Source organism: Parambassis ranga, chromosome 1 (assembly GCF_900634625.1).
Source record: "Parambassis ranga chromosome 1, fParRan2.1, whole genome shotgun sequence".
Lineage (NCBI taxonomy): Eukaryota > Metazoa > Chordata > Actinopteri > Ambassidae > Parambassis > Parambassis ranga.
Genome location: NC_041022.1, coordinates 11300843 through 11320937, shown reverse-complemented (window position 1 = coordinate 11320937; position 20095 = coordinate 11300843). Strand labels below are relative to the sequence as shown.

Below are 20095 nucleotides of genomic sequence, written 5' to 3'. Positions count from 1 at the left end.
TCTTCACCACTCTCTGCAGGCCTTTGCGGTCCATGGTGGTAGAGCTGCCGCACCACACGGTGATGCAGCTGGTCAGGATGGACTCAACAACGCAGCTGTAAAAGCTACTGAGGATCTTTGGCGACATGCCAAACTTCCTCAGCCTCCTCAGGAAGTACAGCTGCTGCTGAGCTTTCTTCACCAGCTGTGTGGTGTTGAGAGTCCAGGTGAGGTCCTCTGTGATGTGGACCCCCAGATACTTGAGGCTGCTCACCCTCTGCGCTCACCCTCTGCACTTCCCGTCCCTGGATAAACGGTGGCTGATGAGGTCTCTTCACTTTCCTCATGTCCACTATCATCTCCTTAGTCTTGTCCGTGTTGAGGGTGAGGTTGTTGTCCTCACACCATGTCACCAGAGTGGCTAATATGAAGTCTCACAGTGATGAAAGGAACTAATGTAACTTATAAACTGCTATTATGTGAATGTGATATATTTTTGTTATCAGTGGGACATATTATTTAAAGTGACAGTAGGCTATATTTTCTAACTTTAAAATAATACTATAATAACAAAACGAAGGGTCACTGCAGAGTGAATAAAACAACCATTCCTTAAAGCTTAGAGTGCCACCATGTGGAGATATCTTCGCATTAGTTGATATGAACAAAGGTACACCTCAAAGGGACTCAAGTAAAATATAAAAAAAAATACTTTCAAGTGTAAGTAGACTTCTCTAGAAATGCTCTAAAACTGCAAGTATCAGCCTCATTGTGCCTGTATGTTTGTTATTCCAAAACACTGTGCTTGACAATAGCATTACTTAATATAATACTTAATAAAATCAATTTTGAACAATGCCAGAGATTGTACACGCACACACTGATTATTTCTTTTCCGCTCCGCGCAGACGCGAAGCTCCTGCATCCTCTGGCAGCGCACGCATGCAGCATGCACTTGCCATGCCCCATCTGAGTATAGAGAGGAGGGAGGTAGCACCGGCCCTGTCTTCTATATTTAACTCCAGATAGAGACAGCAAGCGCTTGGAAAGGTCTCTGTGTACATGTGTTGTTCTTGGTTGCTCTTTTGACGTGGCGCGCACGGGACAGGAGTAAACTGACAGGTAAGAAGGCTGGGCCGGCCGGACGGGACCGGGACATGATATTTAACCGGTTTGCTGTCAAGCTTGAAAAATAAACATTTGCGTAACGTCGTGCGTAAAAACAAGTTTCGTGCGTAACTTCACTATAATCGTTGAAATATAGATGTGCCGCTGGCCTCTCATTAAATGTGTACTTCCGCGTGATGTCCCTGTGCTGCAGACACACACTGATGTACAGTTGTTGCAGATTTTCTTAAAGACAAGGCCAGGCGTGAGATTGGTAAGCAGACTTGAATAATCGTGTTGGTTATTAAACGTCATTATTTTTATAGTTCTCATCACGTGCCGCTATTGGCGTCATTTCACATTAAAATCAGCACCTCCGGTATGTGACATACATGAATGTGGGCAGAGCCCCTCCGGATCTCTCCTTTCTTTCTGACACACCACCGGACACATTTTGATATTCTCAGTATAACCGCTGTGTGTTAGTTTGTCCTTGACACTGGCTCAGACTCCATCGGTATGCCGTCCTGGTTCAGTAAACACCAAGTGATCGTTTTTAGTACCCTCCAAATGACCTGTTAACCACCTCAGTCAGCTGTGTCCCGGGATAACTGGTCTAATTATACACGCACACACACACGCACACAAAGTGGAGCACAGCTACAGCTACAACCTGAAAAACATCAAACATGAAAAGTGAATTTGCAGAAATAAACATCTGCTGTGCAGGTCTGTGGTTTTCCTTCTACATGTCTGAGCTCTAACTAATTTGTTGCAGGTAAAGTGGAGGCAGCCACCTGCCTCTGCTCCCAGAAACCATGGAGGGACTCTTCTTTGAAGTGAAGCCACAGAGAGATGAAGCCCAGAGGCCTGGCAGCTCTGACAGACCCCCTCTTAATCTAATGCCAAACCACCGCTCATGTCCATCACTTTCACATCTCTCCTCTGCCACAAATTATCTAACAAGACAGTTGCCAGAGAGGACAGCGACATGTGTGGGAAACGTGGAGGAAGGAGAGGAGGAAGTACGATACAAACTGACAATGATCGGCTCTTTGCCAGTCCATCATCTGACCACCATGGCCATGCTCCCCTGGGTGGTGGCTGAAATCACCAGGCCGAGGCATGCAGAGAAGGAGCCAGGTGCCAGGGTGCGGCCTGGTGGACAGCTGGACCCTGCTTCACAGAGCCACACAGTTTTTCTGTGTGTGTCGGCCTCGTGGGTGCAGTGTGTGTCTGTTCTGGGAGAGGGAGTTGTCTGGAACCCTCTGACGCACACAGTGCTTTTTGAATGTCGGCCTCACCAGGTGACTAAGCTAATTCACAACAGCCAGGAGCCCAGTAGCTTTGCCTGCCTTATGAGAGACGCACAAAGCTCTGCCTGCTATGTGTTTCAGTGTCAGGACAGCACCAAGGTAAGCGTGTACATACTCAAGCTGAGCTTATAGACCTAGGTATATAAAGTAATAAACACAAGAAGATACTCTCAAATATCTCTATTAAGCTGCAAACACATCCACAAAACGGAAGTGAATGTTGATGAAGGGCTCATTAACTTACATGGCAGTAACATGGAACAACATGCTATATGTCAACATAACCCTCGCACCGAGCCTTTATAGGCACACTGATATACGGCACGTCAGGCAATAAACAGGTAAAGATTAGAATGACATGAGAAACAGACCTCAGCCTGACAGCAGCCTCTCCATTATATTTATATGTACAGTAAAAAGCTGCCAGAGTGCTCTGTGGGACTACATCACTAGCTATTTATTATGACATCCCACTGAGAGAAACTGGATCTTGCTTTGGCACTGTTGCAGCTTTTACTCTGCTCACCCACCTAAGCAAACACTAACAAGCACAAAATCTACAATCGGCGTGCCACACTAGGCTCGAACAACACACCCATGTGCATGTGCATTGCCAAAAGTCTGTGGATGCACAGCTGCTGATATCTGAGAAGACGCTATGCCCAACATACCAAAGACTTGATAAGAGTCGACATTAAGGAGACAATGAAAGCTATTCAATGTTACACTACATGTTTCAAAGAATGTCAGTTTGACCTTTATTCCTGACTGCCATTCTTGCTCTTCATGAGTTCCAGACGCACATGTCTGTGTCACATAACAAATACCTGCAGGCTTCAGCCTGTACTGTCAATCTCACAATACATATATTAAGATGTATTGATTGTGTGTGAGTGTAAGCTTTCCTGATTGAGAGTATGCTTTACATGAACCATGCAGGATGTGGAACCACGTTACCATGGAGACCACTTCCTGTGGCCCATCACCTGTTGTGATGTGTTTGTTGTGGAGTGAAGTGTGTGTGTGTGTGTGTGTGTGCTTCTTGTTGTCATTGTCTTTTCAGTCTTTCTAAAATGTGATGATGATGTAGGGCTGACCACCTGTTGCTCTAGCTCTGTCATGCTGGGCTTACTCACACACACACACAAACACACACAGATGAATTCTAATTATGTAGGTGATATTTAGAAGCGCCATGGGGCTTTAAACCCTTGATTTACTGTTAATACAGCTGTTTATAAGTATCCTTGACTTTCCAATCCCAGGGAAAGAGGGTGCTATAGGGAAAGAACCTGCTGACTGCAGGTGGGAAGGGAAATATTTGGATTTTTTCCTCAAGCAAAACTCACTGTACTGCAATGTTCAAGGAAAATCCTGCATGAACAAAATACATAAGTATTATCAACAAAATGTCTGATATACTTTTATGTATTATCATCAGACCATGAATGGTAAGGCATCAGTGTGGGAGCAGCATCTAACAGTTGTAGCTGCTGGAGGTGGAGTCAGTATGATCTACTGTATACAGTTTCACGTAGAGTGTCGGCAGATTCATCTGAGAGATTGTCAAATGTCTAATGGTAAAAAAAAAATAAGAAAGACAAAGTTCTGATAGACAAATCTGTTTTCAGTTTGGTGGATTTTCTCTGCTTTTTGCCGAGATCATCTGAACAGACTTGCATGAAACAAAAGTTGTTATGTAGCATCGTGGACAGACTTTGAGGAATCAAACCATTGTCATGAGTTGGTTTTCAGTCCTGGGCCAATAACTCGAAAGTCAGCTTGAGAAAATGCACACTGACACTCAAAAAACTCACACTCTTCATCTGTGATTGCTGTCACTTTGAAGTGGGGGATGTGGCAGTACAGCTTTTATGTTTCAGCGTGAGTCTGTGGGCTTTGAATTAAAACCAGAGCTATGGAAGGTACAAGGTCTGAAACACACATGATGTGATATTAAATAGGAACCTTTAGGTCTTTTGTGTTTGTGGCCAAGGTGGAAGGAAATGAGTTGTTTTCAACAAATGCATGTGCACGCATATGAAAGATTATTTAGTCCAAAGTCAGTTTCAAGTCATTTAAAGTCAATATGATCTGAAAATATGGGCAATATCTGTGTTAGTGGAATCATCTGTTATCTCAGTGTCATGGTCTCATCATAGTGGTGGCAGCACCAGTGGCTGGGCTTTTAATACAGGATGGTTGACAGTTTAAGTATACACATGTAGGAGGGGACCATGGTAAAAAAAAAAAAAGAAAGATTATGCTCTGGTTTCAAAACTGACTCCTTCTGCCTTAGGCCATTGACAATCATATGGTAATATAGTCCATTTGGTCAATTCCATCATGTTATTTTTTGTAAGTGTATGTTGAGTTGTGGAACATGAAGCCTTTTGTTCGTGATACAAACAAAACATTGTGGGAAGAAGTACCATCTGTTCTCAACTGAAGCTCTGCAGAGATAAATCAAAACTTCCTCTTGTGTGTCGGGGGACAGAAACACAGACAGAGGGTCTGCGTGGGATTTCCCCTTCTAGCAGTTAAAAAAGTAACCACTGGATGTCACCACAGGGGTGCTGAAAATTCACAGAGGGTGGAAGTTACTTTATTTGTTTATATTCTGCTAGGTGGTAATACATAGAGAGTACATACCACAATGTTATCTTTCACTGGTATTCGCCTATGTTAAAGGCAGCCTTGTTAGTTGCACATGCAGCCTGGTACTACGTTAACGAGTAATATTTTATATTACCATCACTTGACAGTATAATGGATGACTTTGAATGCATGCCTATGAATGTGTTTACATGCACAGAAGCGTTTCAGAAAATGGGGTGACAAAAAAATGCAATTCATAGAATAATATTCAAGTTTCTCTAAACGTGGTATGGTTGAACTATAGTAGTTTTTTCTGTTGTTTCATCTGAAAACATAGAAATACAGTAATCTATAGCTGGATGTGCTTTAAAATAGGTTTTTGACACATATGTTTGGGCCCAGATTCCACTCATCCTCCCTTCATCAGTGGCGGTGCAGTACCCCTCTGAAGCATTCATTCCTTCCTGATTGAATCTGCTCTGCTTGCAAACAGGAAGTTCTGTTTATGTTCAGTCATACTAACAAAGATAACAGACGCGATCTACATCTTGTAACGGCAATGTGAAAACCATACGAACGACTGCTGCCGCCTAAACTTTTGACTACTCCCGGACAGGAACCGTATCCACCCCATTCTCTCAACGTATTGGAGGATTCAATTGCGTCAAATTAACCGGAACAGTGTCGGATGTTAGCCAGGTTGCCTTCAAACTAAAACCGTCAATGGAACAGTATGATATGTATTCATTTTATTATGAAAGGACTTTACCGGAAGCGGTGGTGGTACAGTGGTAGTACACTTGACCATTAACCGCAGGATCCTCCTCGGTTTCAGGGAGCAAAATTAACTTTCCAATGAAATAATACAGTCGCGTCGCACTGGCAGGAATAAGTTACGAAGACGTAAACGTTCGGAGACCGTGTTTGTAAAGTTTATGGCGGATGGGATGAAAGCACGACTACAGCGACTCAACTTGTTTAACGTCAAACAAGAGCAGAAAGATGTAAGTGGACTTTATGAAGCTGCGTCTTAGTTAGTGTGCTATGCTAAGTGAACAGTTAGCTAACTTAACCCAGTGAGCGTTGACATCAGCCAAATCAGCGCAACCTGTTCTTAGCAAGTTAGCTGCTTTGAAGAAAGTTAGCTTCCTTTAGTTCTGTCGTTAGCTTGACACACATGATACTAAGATGGTGTAACGTGTCTAGTAACGTGTTTTTATTTATGACTGACGCAAAATGAATCATCCATAATGTTGTTATAGTGCCATTTAACTGCACATTTCACGTCACATTAATGTTTGTGTGACTGTTTTGTTTTAGTTTAGATGGTGTAGATAACAAATGATTACTATACAAGTAACGCTAGCATACATGAGTGGAGACTGCATCACTGAATGTTTGTTGATGGGCAGTTGGTAATTTAATGGTTGTTTGGCTTCCACAGTTGACATCAGTTTGATTTGAATCCTCGTGTACTGTTACACAGAAAACTGACTATATTTACAGTAGTGGGAGATTGTCTAGTTTTCAGACTTCCTGTAAAGTTGGTATATGATTCAATTTAAACTTTGGTAACTACATTAATTTATTGTATATGTGAATATGTGGATATTTATTTAATAGGTAATAGAATGAGTACCTTCTGTGTTATATTTTGTGTAACAAAATGGCTTGACAGGCATTTTAATAGAGTATTAAGCCACTCTTGTAATTAAAGCAGGATTTTCCTGGAAGCTATTTGAGCTGCTTGTCCTGTCAAGCAGTGGTTCTTACTTGTCAGGCCCTCTAAAAACCTGGATGCATGAAAATACTGCTTAGCTGCTGCAAAACACAAGCTTAATGTAGGTGTCATTTTGTTAGCATGTGAGTGAGTCATGGCGAAATCACCTCCAGAGTCATTGTGCTTATGCCAGGACTTTACTCCTGGAACAGGAGGCTAGTCGTTTTTACCCTGTATTAGTCACATCGTCTGTTGCAAGGTCTTACTTCAACAATCTGGCTCTGTCACGGATGACATAATAATCAAAATCCATTACTATTAAGAGAACTAGAAACAACATTTTGATTCCTCTGTGTGTGTGTGTGTGTGTGTGTGTGTGTGTGTGTGTGTGTGTGTGTGTGTGTGTGTGTGTGTGTGTGTGTGTGTGTGTGTGTGTGTGTGTGTGTGTGTGTGTGTGTGTGTGTGTGTGTGTGTGTGTGTGTGTGTGTGTGTGTGTGTGTGTTGGGCAGCAGTGGCGCAGCGGTATAGCAGGGTTGTCCCGTAACCGGAAGGTTGGTGGTTCGATCCCAACTCCTCCCTAGTCACTGGTGTGGTCCTTGAGCAATTCCCCATTGTGGGACTAATAAAGGTTTCAATTATTAATTATTATATATATATGGCTGTTTTTCTTTAATAAAGTTAGTGAGTCTAGTGATACACAAAGTACGAACGTCCTTCTTTAATATTTAATTTTCTATATCCAGCAAAGGTGTGTGCCTAAACATGCTGTTTAGATTTGTTTCCCCTTTATGATGTCATAAGGGGATGAGTCACGTTTCTGACTTGTTTTGATGTATATGGTGGAATTCATGTTTTATTACCAGTCATATATTCTCCTGCCTTGTCTTAGCCAGAGTTATCAATGGTACCAGCAAAAAAGGCTGAGCACTTTTCTGGAAAGGGGTGTGGGCAGAGGCAGATCATTTTATCTACAAAGCTACAGGTGCTAAAACAGGGCTACAAGCAGGGGTATAGTAGAATGTGGTATTTTGAGCTGAAAGACGCATTATGGGATATGTAAGACTTGCAAAAAGGCTATAATGTGGGTCTTTAAAGCCTTTTACTAAAATGAGACATTTTGATCTGTAAAACAGCAGAAATCTATTGGATACTGGCCCTGTTGTTTAGCATGTTAAATTTAAATGTACTAAGGTTGTTTGAATGAAGAAATTCTCAGCTAGAATTAGTTCTTCTTCCTCTGAGTCTTGAAAGTGGAAAGTACCTTGGACATCATGATTGTGACTAAAAACATACCTTCAAAAACAAGTTAATGATTATCCAAATATTCCCCAGAAGTTTTTGTTTTTCTGCCATTCACTTGTCTTGTAATTCTCTGGCCTCACGTGCTTTTTCCTGCCTTATTTTATGTGACTTCCCTCCTCTCTTCATGTGACACACTCCTTGGTCTGTTGTAAAAATAATCTAGTAAACTGGTAGCACCTTTAATTTGTTTAGCATTCTATTATGTACAGTGTTCTTTTAGTGGCTGCTTGTTTCACCTGAAATCCTTTTAGTCTTAATGTCACAGCTAAAACTCCCACCCTGCAGATTCTGTCAGTCAGACATTGAAAATATCTTTTGAGACTACTGACCTCATTTATTCTCTGTCAAGAGTTCACTTCATCTCAGCTCAGTATTTTGACAACAAGTCCCTACATTGTGCCCTGGTTATCACATAACATGAGTTCATCAGTGGTTGTTTGAGCTGTAAAAGGCTCATTAATCCAAATGGAGTGATGTCAGTGTGTTGGACTCTTGTGGCTGCCCATTTTCAATCACCCAGTGACATTTTCATCATATCATCCCCCTTTTAAAATTCCCCCTCTTTCCTTTGCACTTCTCTTTCTGTTAGTAATGTTTCTCATTTTTTGTGAACTTTGAACTTCTCTGGGCTCTGGCTGTGCTTCACAAGGCACAAGACTCAGGCACATGACCATGGGAAGTCAGTGTTTTCCCTAGGTTTACAGCTCTATGTTAATAGAGTTAGTGTGTTATATATTGGGTATACTTAATATAGCATTCTGCAAAAAAGGTCGATATAGCCTCCTAATCTTTGAATCTAAAGAGATGTTATAAGAGTGGCATGCCTTTGAGAAACTGGGCAGTGAGTGAGTGTGTGTGCGTACCTGGGAGGGGGTAAAATGGTAGGAGAAACATTGGAACTGGAGAAGTGGGACTTTTAGCTGCCTTTGCTTGTGTTGTTGTTTCTATTTTTTGGTTTGTTTGTTTCTTCTAAAAATATTTTCTTCCTGACCTCTTTAGGCAGCCTGTTAGATAAATGTTATTCTTAGCATTGATTGAAACCTTTTGCACGGTTATCCCCTTGTCACGTCAGAAAAGTTCTTTTTAATACACGCATCCCTCTACTGGTGTTCTCACAAAAATAACTGTCCTCAATCAAGCAGAGTTCAGACTTCGTCCAGTTGATACTGAGTTTTAAGAGGGTGAAGAAAAACCATCTCCATGCTTTTCTCTTTTAGGCTTAGGTAGTAAAAAAATGTTTTTCTAAAAATGTCCTTGCACTTGCATTTTTTTAAGAGAGATAGTTTTGTCTCCTGTCCTGAATATGGTATCCTCACTACTAAAAAGGTTAATTTTGAACTACACTGAACCGGTTTACTGGCAGTACTTATGTAACTTCCTTATTTTCTGGGTCAGGACTACAGTAATTCTATGTCGTTTAGACATGGTGAGGAACACCAAGCTTTTTCAGTGTTCCTCTATGAGAGGCCAAGTCTATAGGTCACTGCCAGAGGCAGTCTAATTGCCTTCCTGTCTGAGATCAGCCTCATGTAAACGCTCCTTGTAAGAGATACTGTGTGCTGTGTGTCGTTACCTAAGACTGGCCTCTGTCAACTTACGTTCATTGCTCCAATCCACAGTTCCAGTTCAAACCCATTTTGCTAGACAAAATTATCAAAATAATTTCTTGTTCAGTTTATATTAGTTGGATTAGATTTTCTTGTTGGCATGGTTATGATTTGTAGTTATGTCAGATGTATTAAGAGACAGCCAGAAAATACAGTTGGGAAGGGAGTGACTGTATGAGAAAGCTGGAGAGAATAACATCATCATGCTGAGCAGTTCAGGAGCAGAATTTGCCAAACAAAGAAGTGAGAGTGAAACTGGGTAGGTGGGCTGAAATGAAATAGAAAAGACTAAATCAGGACAGTAAGGAAAACAGATCCTACTCTTTATCGCTGTCATCTTTTATCGCACAGGGAAACAAAGGAGAGTGAGGGAGGGAAGGAAAGGCATTGGCAAGGACTCAACATATCTGTTGGTTGATGTGTTGGGTGATGAGTCAAGCAGTGAAAGCAGAATGAATAGGAAGGGGTAAATGAAGAGGAGTGTCGGCTAAACAGAGACTGTCTGTTAGTCGACAGATAGCAGACTCCACTCTCATGCCATCAAGTTTAAAAGCAAGTAGACACCAGAAGCTACTGGCTGAGAAACATGTCGTCTGGATGCTGAGATTGTTTAGTAAAAAAGAGGCAGTGAATGAGCACATAATGATTTTATTTGGATTGGTGGAGGTATTTTTCTTCTTCTTTAAGATTTTAAAGCAAAGGATTTAAGGGAAACTAAGTTTGTGTGATGTAATGCACAAATTGTGATTTCTGTATTACTGCACTTTTACCATCATATGTTCATGTGTTGTCACTAGATTGGACACCTACATCAACTGTGTCAAGAACACGTTTTTTTTCATATGTTCTGCTAACTAATATACTAAACCACCAAGATCAAAGGTTTTCCTTCCTTGGTGGAGATTATGTGCCGCAGACAGAATTCATAAAGGTTATGCTGCTGGCATGTCACCCAAGAATGTGCTTATGTACTCACCGTCTCATTCACTCTCTGCTATGGTGTTGTTGACTGCCTTTAAAAGTGAAGTACATGTACAACATGTGCAGTCATGAATGATTTTGAAAACATTACTACTACTACTCCTGTGACATTTAGCTAACCAGAGCAACTTCCAATGATAGAACAAAGCACCACTTGTGTCAGTGTGAGGCAAGGTATTGTTTTTATAAGTGAACTAGCACACCTCAGGTAAAGGCAAGACACAGCAGGACTTGACTGAAAGCATGCCTGTGAGACAGCAGCAGATTTAGTAGCTGCTCAGGCATCTCACATCAATGACATCACTGATGTGGCTCAACCTACTTCTGCTTAGCTCGCCTATTTCCTCCTTTTTGTTCCATGGTCTGATACCATTGCCATTGTGGTGTAGTTAACTGGTTACACATTATTGTCTGAATTCTGTGTTGTTTTTATCATTGGTGATGGTGTATCTTTGTACTGTTTTCTTTTTCTGTTTTTTAGTAAACCAATGCACTGCTCTATCTGTGGTAGTTTTGTCTAGTACAGTAATGGTACTGGATAGGCTGGAAATACTACTTTATTAAGCTGATTCAGTATGTTTACAGTCCCCTCAGTCAAAAGTCAACAAAAATGCAACCTTCCTACTTTGTCTTACCATAAGTACTTCAGTCTTTAATGTTTGTGTGTGTTACTGCATATTTACATAGGGGAAGTTGTATTATAAGAGGAAATGTGTGTTAAGTAGAACTTACTTGTTGGGGACATACAACCAGTCAAGAGCAGAGCAACAACCAGACTAATATTAAATAAACATCCAAAACAGTGTGCAGTGGAGCAGGTACACCAGTGAATGGCTGTGTGGCCAGTCTATTGAGTCTGTAGTCCAGGTGTGATACTAGATTCCCTCAGTTTTCTTGGGACTCTAAAACCCCCCAAGAAAATGGTGCTCTGTGAGAGTAAGGTATTATTAATAAATTTCTTCACTGTGATGTGTGAACATTGTGCCAGCAAAAGATAAACCTGCATGCTGTATAATGGTTGAGTGATTATATAGGTTTAAATTATTTATATGGTATGTTATGGTCACCAAAACCTCATGGTATTAATTATCTGGCTGCATTTTTAAATGTATCGTTAGGGAACAGTGTTACTGTGATATTTGGGCTGCTGATATTCTCCCTCCCCTATTTGTATTTTTCTGTATGCCATTTTTCCATCTTTAAAACTGGCACTCATGAAAAGCCTGTGTGTTAATCATGGAAAGGGTGGGCAAGGACTTTTATGTGAGCAAGAAGACTGACTTGTCATATTTTTATCTCCTTTTCCAGCTGCATTCAGAATCTGTTAAAATATGTAGTTACCTGAAGTGATAGAATATGTCCCAGAAATTGTACTCAAATTAAATAGAGCTACAGTATCTTATTCATGTCAAAAGTCATCACGTGTACTGGATGATGTTGTGTGTGTGTGTGTGTTGCTCACAGTCCCAGATGTGTCCTACTGTCTAGAAGATTTTCTCTGAAGACCTAAAAACTAAAAAGACAAAATAATAGTAAGAATTACATAGGTGTGAAGCTAAGAAATATTTTTCTCTAGTGATAGTAATCAGTGTGTTTAGCATTTCTGTCACACTGCATTCCTTGAAGTTTTCAGACATTGAGCTGAATGAGCACGTCAACATCAGCTGTGTACATGAGCTGGTGCAACATTAGGTGTGTTGATTCAAGTCACTTAGCATGCATGCTGGGTCTTGCCCAAGATCACCGATCAATGAAGGTCGACATATTTTTACTGTCAGCTTATATAGTGTTAATTTAAACCATAGCCTCAACCTTAATTCTGTTGCGTACTATAATTGGTTTGGTAACCCAAGGCAAGGCTAGGTGCCCAAAAACAATATTTCCATATTTAATAAAAGTTGACATTACTGAGGCAGAGAGGTAAAAGTGAAAAGTTAAAGGAAGGAAAATAAAGATGGAAATCAAATAAAGAGGAGAGAGAGTACAGAGCCTGCTTTGAGACCAAAGGACCTAATATGGCTTCTTTTCAGCACATGAACACATCACAAGGGCTGCTCTATTGCAGGGAACACAAGTGAACACAATTTACAGCATATGGCAGTTTAGTTCACAGTAAGGTGTGCCATGGTTCACATTGATACACAGAGACATCAGGTTCTGTGCAGTTAGTATTTAGTGGTTATTTTAGTGTCCACTTTCGTTTCAGGATGCTGAAACAATAATGGTTGTTTTACGAAGGTATCTGATGTTTTAGTGAAGTTTATGACATCAAGTGAAGTTATAAGTTCATTTTTAGACAAAGACAGTGTAATCAGATGTGGCATTAAAAAAGGAGAGGGCCTGCATAATGGTTCATTGGATGGACTAAGTGCAATCATATTTACCCAGGGCCACTCAGTTTTCTACCACACTTGTTTTCCTCACTTGTATAATGTATGACCACAGATTGCCCTGCAAAATGACATGCAGTTACAAAGTGCATCTTTACAGAAGTTTTGAACACTTGCTTGCTATCTCTCCAGGTCCCTGAGATCATCAGTACGTTGAGGCAGGCTGGTAAAACCTCTGCACGCAACGATGACATCACCACAGATTCCAGCAAAACCTCCACCGGTTCTACAGGCAGTGATTCCTCTGAAACATGTTTTTCTTCTCTCTCCATTACAACAACCTCCATAGGACCCACTGTTGTGTCTCCAACAGCCTTTGCCAAAAAGTTTGAGGTACTATTTTGCGGCCGTGTGAGTGTCGCTCACAAGAAGGCCCCACCTGCCCTTATAGATGAGTGCATCGAGAAGTTTAGCCAGCTGCATGGCTCAGGGTCTACTGATAAAGGAGGGTTGGTAGGAGGGCTGAGGAGGGCATTAACCTTCCAGTCCAATGGACTGGGAAGCAGTGGCATTGGGAATGGTGCTACAGGGAGTCCCACCACTGGGAGACGGCCTTTTCTGTTCAAGCGAGACTTCAGCTTCCCCTCCCTGCAGGGCCTAGATGAAAATGGACTTTCACCTGAGATTTCTAACACCAACACTACTGATCTTCTCACCCCCTCTGCTAAAGTACAGCCCACAAGCCTGCAAGAGAACAGGACCATGTTATTTACGGTAAATTCCATGGCTGCACATACACACTCACAATACTAAGGCACTGGGCTGACATTGCCATATATGTGTGTTCATAACCCCATTTCTGTTTGGATTATGATCTTTTAAGGTACACACATAGAGTTTGCAATTAGGTGCTGTTGCTGATTCCATAAATACTCGCCAATAAAACTTGCCAGTCTCTTGCAAAGGATAAAGAGAACAAAAATAATCCTGATAATAATGACTCAGCAGCAGCAAATGCTGACTACTGGTAACATAAATCTAGTCACACTTCCCTGATTGATCTATACTTGACCTCGGTGACCTTTGGCTTTTTTCCTGCATGTATTCCAGACAGGAAATAGGTCATTATTGGCACAGGAACCACCAGGGCCTGTTGCTGTCCCCTCAGCAGATACTGACACATTACTGATACTGATGATACATCCTGCAGCTGCAAGACTGACCTCATCTTTGTTACATGTTTTTTTTTTTCTTTTTGAAGGCACAGATAAAATACTGCTGAGACACGTTAGTGCATAGTAAATTTGTCTGAGACATTCATAATTGTGGTTAGACCACAAACTTTACATTTTGAGGCTCATACTACAGAGAAACTACATCATCACATACAAACATACAACAACACATCTAACTGTTTTTTTTCTGTAGGTGGGAAGGTCTCAGATCTTCTTGGTTAGTCCAGACACTAAGAAAGTTGCCATAGAGAAGAGTTTCAGAGAAATCTCTTTCTGCTCACAGGTATGAAGCACTCAGTCTTTAAAAAACATCTACATTAGAAGCCAGTGTGTGATTTTTAAAAACTAGTGGTACTCTCTTTCCAGGGTATTCGTCACGTGGATCATTTTGGGTTCATCTGCAGGGAGACAGTGGAAGGAGGAAACTGCCACTTTGTGTGCTATGTTTTCCAGTGCACTGATGAATCGCTGGTGAGATGATGTTTTTTACTCCCTATAGAATAGACATCAGATTTTTTGTATCATAATGATAAATGTTTATTATCAGAAAGGAGTGTACCACACAGTAAATGTGTTGAGTGGAAACACTGACTTCAACGGTTACAGTTATATAGTTAAATGTAAACAAAATACATAGTATAGCGTGATGTATATTTTCATTAACTGGTAATTTTCTTTTTTTCCATGCAAGTGCTTCCCATTTAGTCTTAATGTTTGATCTGCTTAAAAACTCACAGGTTTCTTTGGATTTAAATACCATTGCCACAAAGTATGAGGCAGATACTTCTCACAGGGGCTGTTCTCGCTATCAGTTCAGAATAAATGCAGCTCAAAATCATAGGATCTATTACTCAGTGCATCTGTGCTCCACTGAGTCATGCTGTGCCAGCTGGTCTGTTTGTGTATGTCTTGGGAAAAAGCCTGCTACTTCCTCATGGGGGGATTTTTAATTGAAAATACAATTCTTGGTACAATTCATATATTATAACAACTATTTTATTTTGTTCTGTAGGTGGATGAGATCATGCTGACTCTGAAGCAGGCATTTTCCATGGCAGCACTGCAGCAGAGCACCAAGACCCAGAGCCAGCAGTGTGAGAACTGTCCCATGCAGCAGTTTCACAGACTGTGTGAGAGGATTGAAGGTAGAAAAATCACTTATAGACACTACAAATTGGGGAAACAGGGATCAGCCTTTACAATGTTTTATTCTGTGTTTCCATGTTTTCAGGTCTGCATCCATCTAAAACCAAACTGGAGCTTCAGAGACACATGGCCACTCTGGATAATCAGGAACAAGCTTCAGTCTTTGAGAACACTATGGTAATGATTCTGTTCTGTGTGTGCATGTAAAGAGGAGTCAGTTCATAAAGACTGACATGACATCAATGTGGAAGGTTTTTTTTCCCTTAGGGATTTACAGTCACACACTCATCTGTCTTTATAGAACTGTTTTAATTAAGCACTTTTTAACGCTTGGTAGTCTTTGGATCTACTGACAACATTTGCTGTGCAGTTAAAGACATGTCATGAGAATTAGAAGAATGTGAGGGGAATGCGGTCACAAAATATCTATGACACAGCTGACATCTGGTGGTGGCATAGCCTAACTGCAGCAGAGCATACCACAGATTTTTATGTACCTGTTAACTGCTTTTTACCATTTTTCCTGCTGCTGCAAAAGGGATACAAAGGGTCTCTGATAGGACAGTGCCGTTATTTTCGAGTGAAAAATTCAAATATGAAAACATAACAAATTTTTATTTTATGTTTGTGTGTGCAGAGGGCTCGTCCTAAGAGCGATCAGGAAGAGAATGAGTTGGTAATGGCCTCTTTAAGAAACCTGTATGAAGAGAGGCAGAGAAGCCATCAGCACACTCTGCCTGGAGAGAACAAACAGGTACTGTTCACACCAGCTCTCTCTTAACTGCATTTTTTGGGACAGATTCCCTAAGGAAATAACTGAAAAAATCTCCTTCACTTGCACATTACTAGCTGTCATTCTATAAATATGAAGGACCTCTCACTCTTTCACTCACTGATGCTCTCTGTATCAATGTGTTTGTAGGTGTGTGAGGATGCTGCTCCAGCACCTGCGGAGGCTCAGCAGCAGAGTACCAGTCGGCAGAGACTTGAGCAGTTCAAGAGTCGAGCAAAACGCTCTCTCACCGAGTCTCTGGAGGGGATTTGGAAGGTATCAATACTGTTGCACTTATATATAGTTGTATGTAAAATGGCCTTACAGGCAAATTACTTATTTTGAACAGAACAAAGTTTTTTCCACTGCATGAATGTTAATGTTATTTTTAGCTAAAAAAATCTGTGTATTGTCCAGTTTTTTATTTTTTTTGCTTTGTATTTATGTTGTGTTTTCCTTTATCCTATTTTTTAAATCGATTTGGGATTGGGCAGAGGTCCATAACTCAGTGCCTTGTTTTTGTGCACATGTAAAAACCATTCTGTAACTTTGATATGTTTTTGGCAGGGGAGCAGCAAGGCCAGAGTTCAGAGGGAGAACAGTGAGGGAATTGAGAGCAGCTCCTCCTTTGGTACTGTCAACAGCAGTCAGGATCAGCCCCGTCTAGATGTACGACCCACCAGTCCACTCAGGTAAACAGAGCTGAGCACTCATCTACTGACTCATTTTAGGTCAGAGCAGTCACCGCTTTAAAGGTCAGAGCAGCTGTACTTGTTTGACTTGAACAATGCTGTTGTTGCATCCTAAAGTATTTTCTCCTCACAGTCTTCCCCTTCATCTCTTAAGGTGTCACAATTCAACAGGAGACCTGAAGCACCTTGACACCTCTCTGCCTTGGTCACCTTCTTCCTCCTCTTTACCTGGTGAGGTACACCCACAGGGGTTCCGGAGACGGGCCAGCACCTTTAGTCACCCCCCAACCACTTCTTCTGTAGATGAGTACTCCCCTGTGCACATATTGACTCACACGCCACCGGACTCCACTGCAGCAACCAAGCCCAAGCTCGTACGACACTACTCTGTCAGCACAGACACTCCACACCAGAGCAAGTGAGTAGAGAGTGTATGTAGATGATTGAGAGTGTGCTATTATATTGCTTGTGTGCAGTAAATGTCTCTTGTGTGGGGAAAAAAATCTCTGCCATGAGACATTGGTAGAATATCTGGTAATCATTCCTTATGTAGTATTCCAGCCTTCATGGTCATTGTCAGGGCTTTTTTGTTTATCACTGATTTTACCAGATGCACAAAAGTTGCAAAGGATGTTGCACCTCTGTGGGGGAAAAAGCATAGCCAATGGCAGCTGAACAGTTAAATTCTCAGGAGTGCTAAGTGTTGCTTGGTTATATATTTCAATAGGTACAAGAGATTGAATTTATTCATTCTGAGGGATTTTGAAGAAAGACAAGCAAGTGTGATAAAGAAATAGAAAGTGTAACCTGTTTGGTATTTGCAGTATTGTTTGTAGTTAGTTTCAGACTCATGTCTGCGACAGCATTTCACAGGTGTTTCAGAAGTCATATGAATATATGGGGAATGGAGAACTAACAACAAAGTGATTGTCAAAAGGATTTGCGATCTTATCCGGACAGCGGGTCTCCATCTTGGAACGAATAAACATTTTTTCAATCTTAATCTCCTGTCCTTTTCTCAGCCTACTGCAAACTTTTCTGCTTCTTGTCATAAACTAGAGATGCCATTTCTCTTCACCACTTTTCTGTTTATGTACATTGCTCTGTGACTGCAATGTTTTTTTTCTTTTTCTCATTCTTTGTGTGTTGGTGCTGACTCTCAGAAATATCCCAACCAACTCTTCCCTTCCTCCTGTTTCTCCTTGCACTTCATCCTACTCTCCTCTCCTTATTCATCACCCTTCCTCACCCTCTACTGGAGCCCGGCTCAATAAAAGAAGGTGAGAGTCTGCTTTTTATTTCACTTCATGCAGTATCTCCTTTCTCTGTCTTATGTGCTGTTATTACATTTTCCTTTTCTTGGTTTTGTCTATCATTGTATTGTGAGTCAAGTGCCCATTCACACAGAGAAACGTCTCAGCTATTTTCACCATTGTGCAACAAAATCATAACCATATCAGACATTCAAAAATGTTGTTCTAAACAACATGTCTCTGTATGAATGTTTCTCTTTATATCCATTAAGTATTCTTTCTTTGCATCCTTTCATCACCCCCATCTCAGTCCTCTGGGTGGTCTGCGAGCTCGTCTCCACTCCTCTTCCTCTGTCCCTAATTTTCTGAAATTTCAATTTTTGGCCCCTGTCCAAGAGAATGAGTGTCCTGAACTAAAGAACAGGTACCTATACATGTACACTAAATATAGTACCTTAGAGTCTGGAGTGCAGTAATCTCTACATGTGAATATTTATGCATCTTTGTGTGTGTCTGTGTATGTGTTTTTAGGGATGTAGCAGCACTCACTGCACCAAATGCAGCATGTAGGGTAGGAGAAAGCCCTCTGCGCAGCCACCGCCACTCATGGAGACAGCAGATTTTCCTGCGGGTTGCAACACCTCAGAAAGGCACAGACGCCAATGGTAAGAACTGACAAGCTCATGCTTAAGTTGTAACTCATTGACAAAGGCATTGCCTTTGAGTTTGTAATTGTATTGTTAGTCATAAAATAAAATAGCCACAATTCTTCTAGGTACACGTTTTTTGAGTGGCTAACAGTTAAAAACATCTTCCATTAAAACAAATTCTGCTATTATTAAAATAGCTTACTACTACATATGTGCAGTGACAAAGCCTTTCCACTGAGTGTCACTTTTTTCATTCAGTGTGATGCTGTTAGAATGGGAGGGGTAAGGAGCGATAACAAATCACTTGACTGTGGCTCTATCTCCTGTAGGAACTTTATCACCACAATGGGTCATATGATGGTTGAAACACTGATTATCATGTCCTTTCTTGCATTTTGTTCTTTATAATGCTGTGGTTACTGTGGGGGTAAAAAAAAGATCAGTACTTGAAAAATGCTGTTTGCTGCAGTACTGGGTGTTGTGGGGACCAGTATGACATCTACTGTTAATTTATTGAACTCTTTTAATTTTAAATCAACAATGTATAAAATATGTTTAGATAATGAAGCAGACCCAGTATGTTATTGTTCATCTTCAGCATCTTGTCATTGAGACCAAATCCAGAACATCTTGAGCAAGTAGCAAGAAAGTTGACAGTTCTGTTAAACAATTTGCAGGTGTGATGGGATATAAGCAGTATTTCATATAAAGGTATTGCTTTGACCTTGAATACGTGAAATATCAATCACCTATCTTGCTATATGTTGACAGACATTTTTGTTTGTCAGCCTGTAAAGACCTGTGAGTCACGCTTGTGCTTGCAAGTCTTTGGATCCTATGTTCTGTTAATTATATGTACTGTGTGCATGTAACAGAAGAAGTGTTGACAGTTGAGATAGTTGGCTTGGTCACACAGTAACGCCTAACAGTTCCTTTCAGAAAATTTATGATCAAAATTATGCTCCTGTAAAAACATGTCCACACATATTGTATTGTCTTTAAGTTATACATTTCCTCTATTATGTTTCATTATACCCTAAAGCATCATCTTTTCCTTATACAACTAAGTTGTATATACGTGAAATGGCATACCAGAAAGATACCAACACTTGAAGCTTTATGACAGGCACTTTGAACAGTAGTATATTTGTTGGTATGCTAAAACATGGAACTGCTGTTGGCCATGGTTGTTACCACTTGGGGATGCCAAAGTTTACTATTTCTAAATCCTGCAGTACATATTACAGCTCCAAGCTTTCCCACATAGTAACCCCCCTCATGCTGTCTCAAAAATGTTATCGTGCAACAAATATTTCATTAATTCCTCTACCCATCCCTCTGGATTCAGTGGTGGATATTGTATCCAACAAGTGCATCCACGCTCCCAGTAAATGCCATGATGACAAC

The 20095-nt window shown here is 40.8% G+C and overlaps 1 protein-coding gene across 3 annotated transcripts in view; it reads left to right on the top strand.

Annotated features, from left to right (window-relative positions):
* The first annotated feature begins 953 nt into the window (after window positions 1–953).
* The window catches only part of tbc1d1 (TBC1 (tre-2/USP6, BUB2, cdc16) domain family, member 1), a 35792-nt gene continuing 16650 nt past the window's right edge, over window positions 954–20095 (top strand). Inside the window, exons 1-14 of one of the 3 annotated variants that reach the window (XM_028402743.1) lie at window positions 954–1101; window positions 1865–2501; window positions 13133–13714; window positions 14369–14458; window positions 14542–14646; window positions 15188–15320; window positions 15407–15498; window positions 15959–16075; window positions 16244–16369; window positions 16661–16785; window positions 16940–17203; window positions 17949–18065; window positions 18349–18462; window positions 18570–18703. In XM_028402743.1, coding sequence (XP_028258544.1) covers window positions 1905–2501; window positions 13133–13714; window positions 14369–14458; window positions 14542–14646; window positions 15188–15320; window positions 15407–15498; window positions 15959–16075; window positions 16244–16369; window positions 16661–16785; window positions 16940–17203; window positions 17949–18065; window positions 18349–18462; window positions 18570–18703 — 2596 coding nt within the window. In that variant the 5' untranslated portion in view covers window positions 954–1101; window positions 1865–1904. Of the gene's footprint in view, window positions 1102–1864; window positions 2502–5805; window positions 6005–13132; window positions 13715–14368; window positions 14459–14541; window positions 14647–15187; window positions 15321–15406; window positions 15499–15958; window positions 16076–16243; window positions 16370–16660; window positions 16786–16939; window positions 17204–17948; window positions 18066–18348; window positions 18463–18569; window positions 18704–20095 lie in introns of those variants that run through there. The other 2 variants (XM_028402761.1, XM_028402752.1) reach the window with 2 other exon arrangements.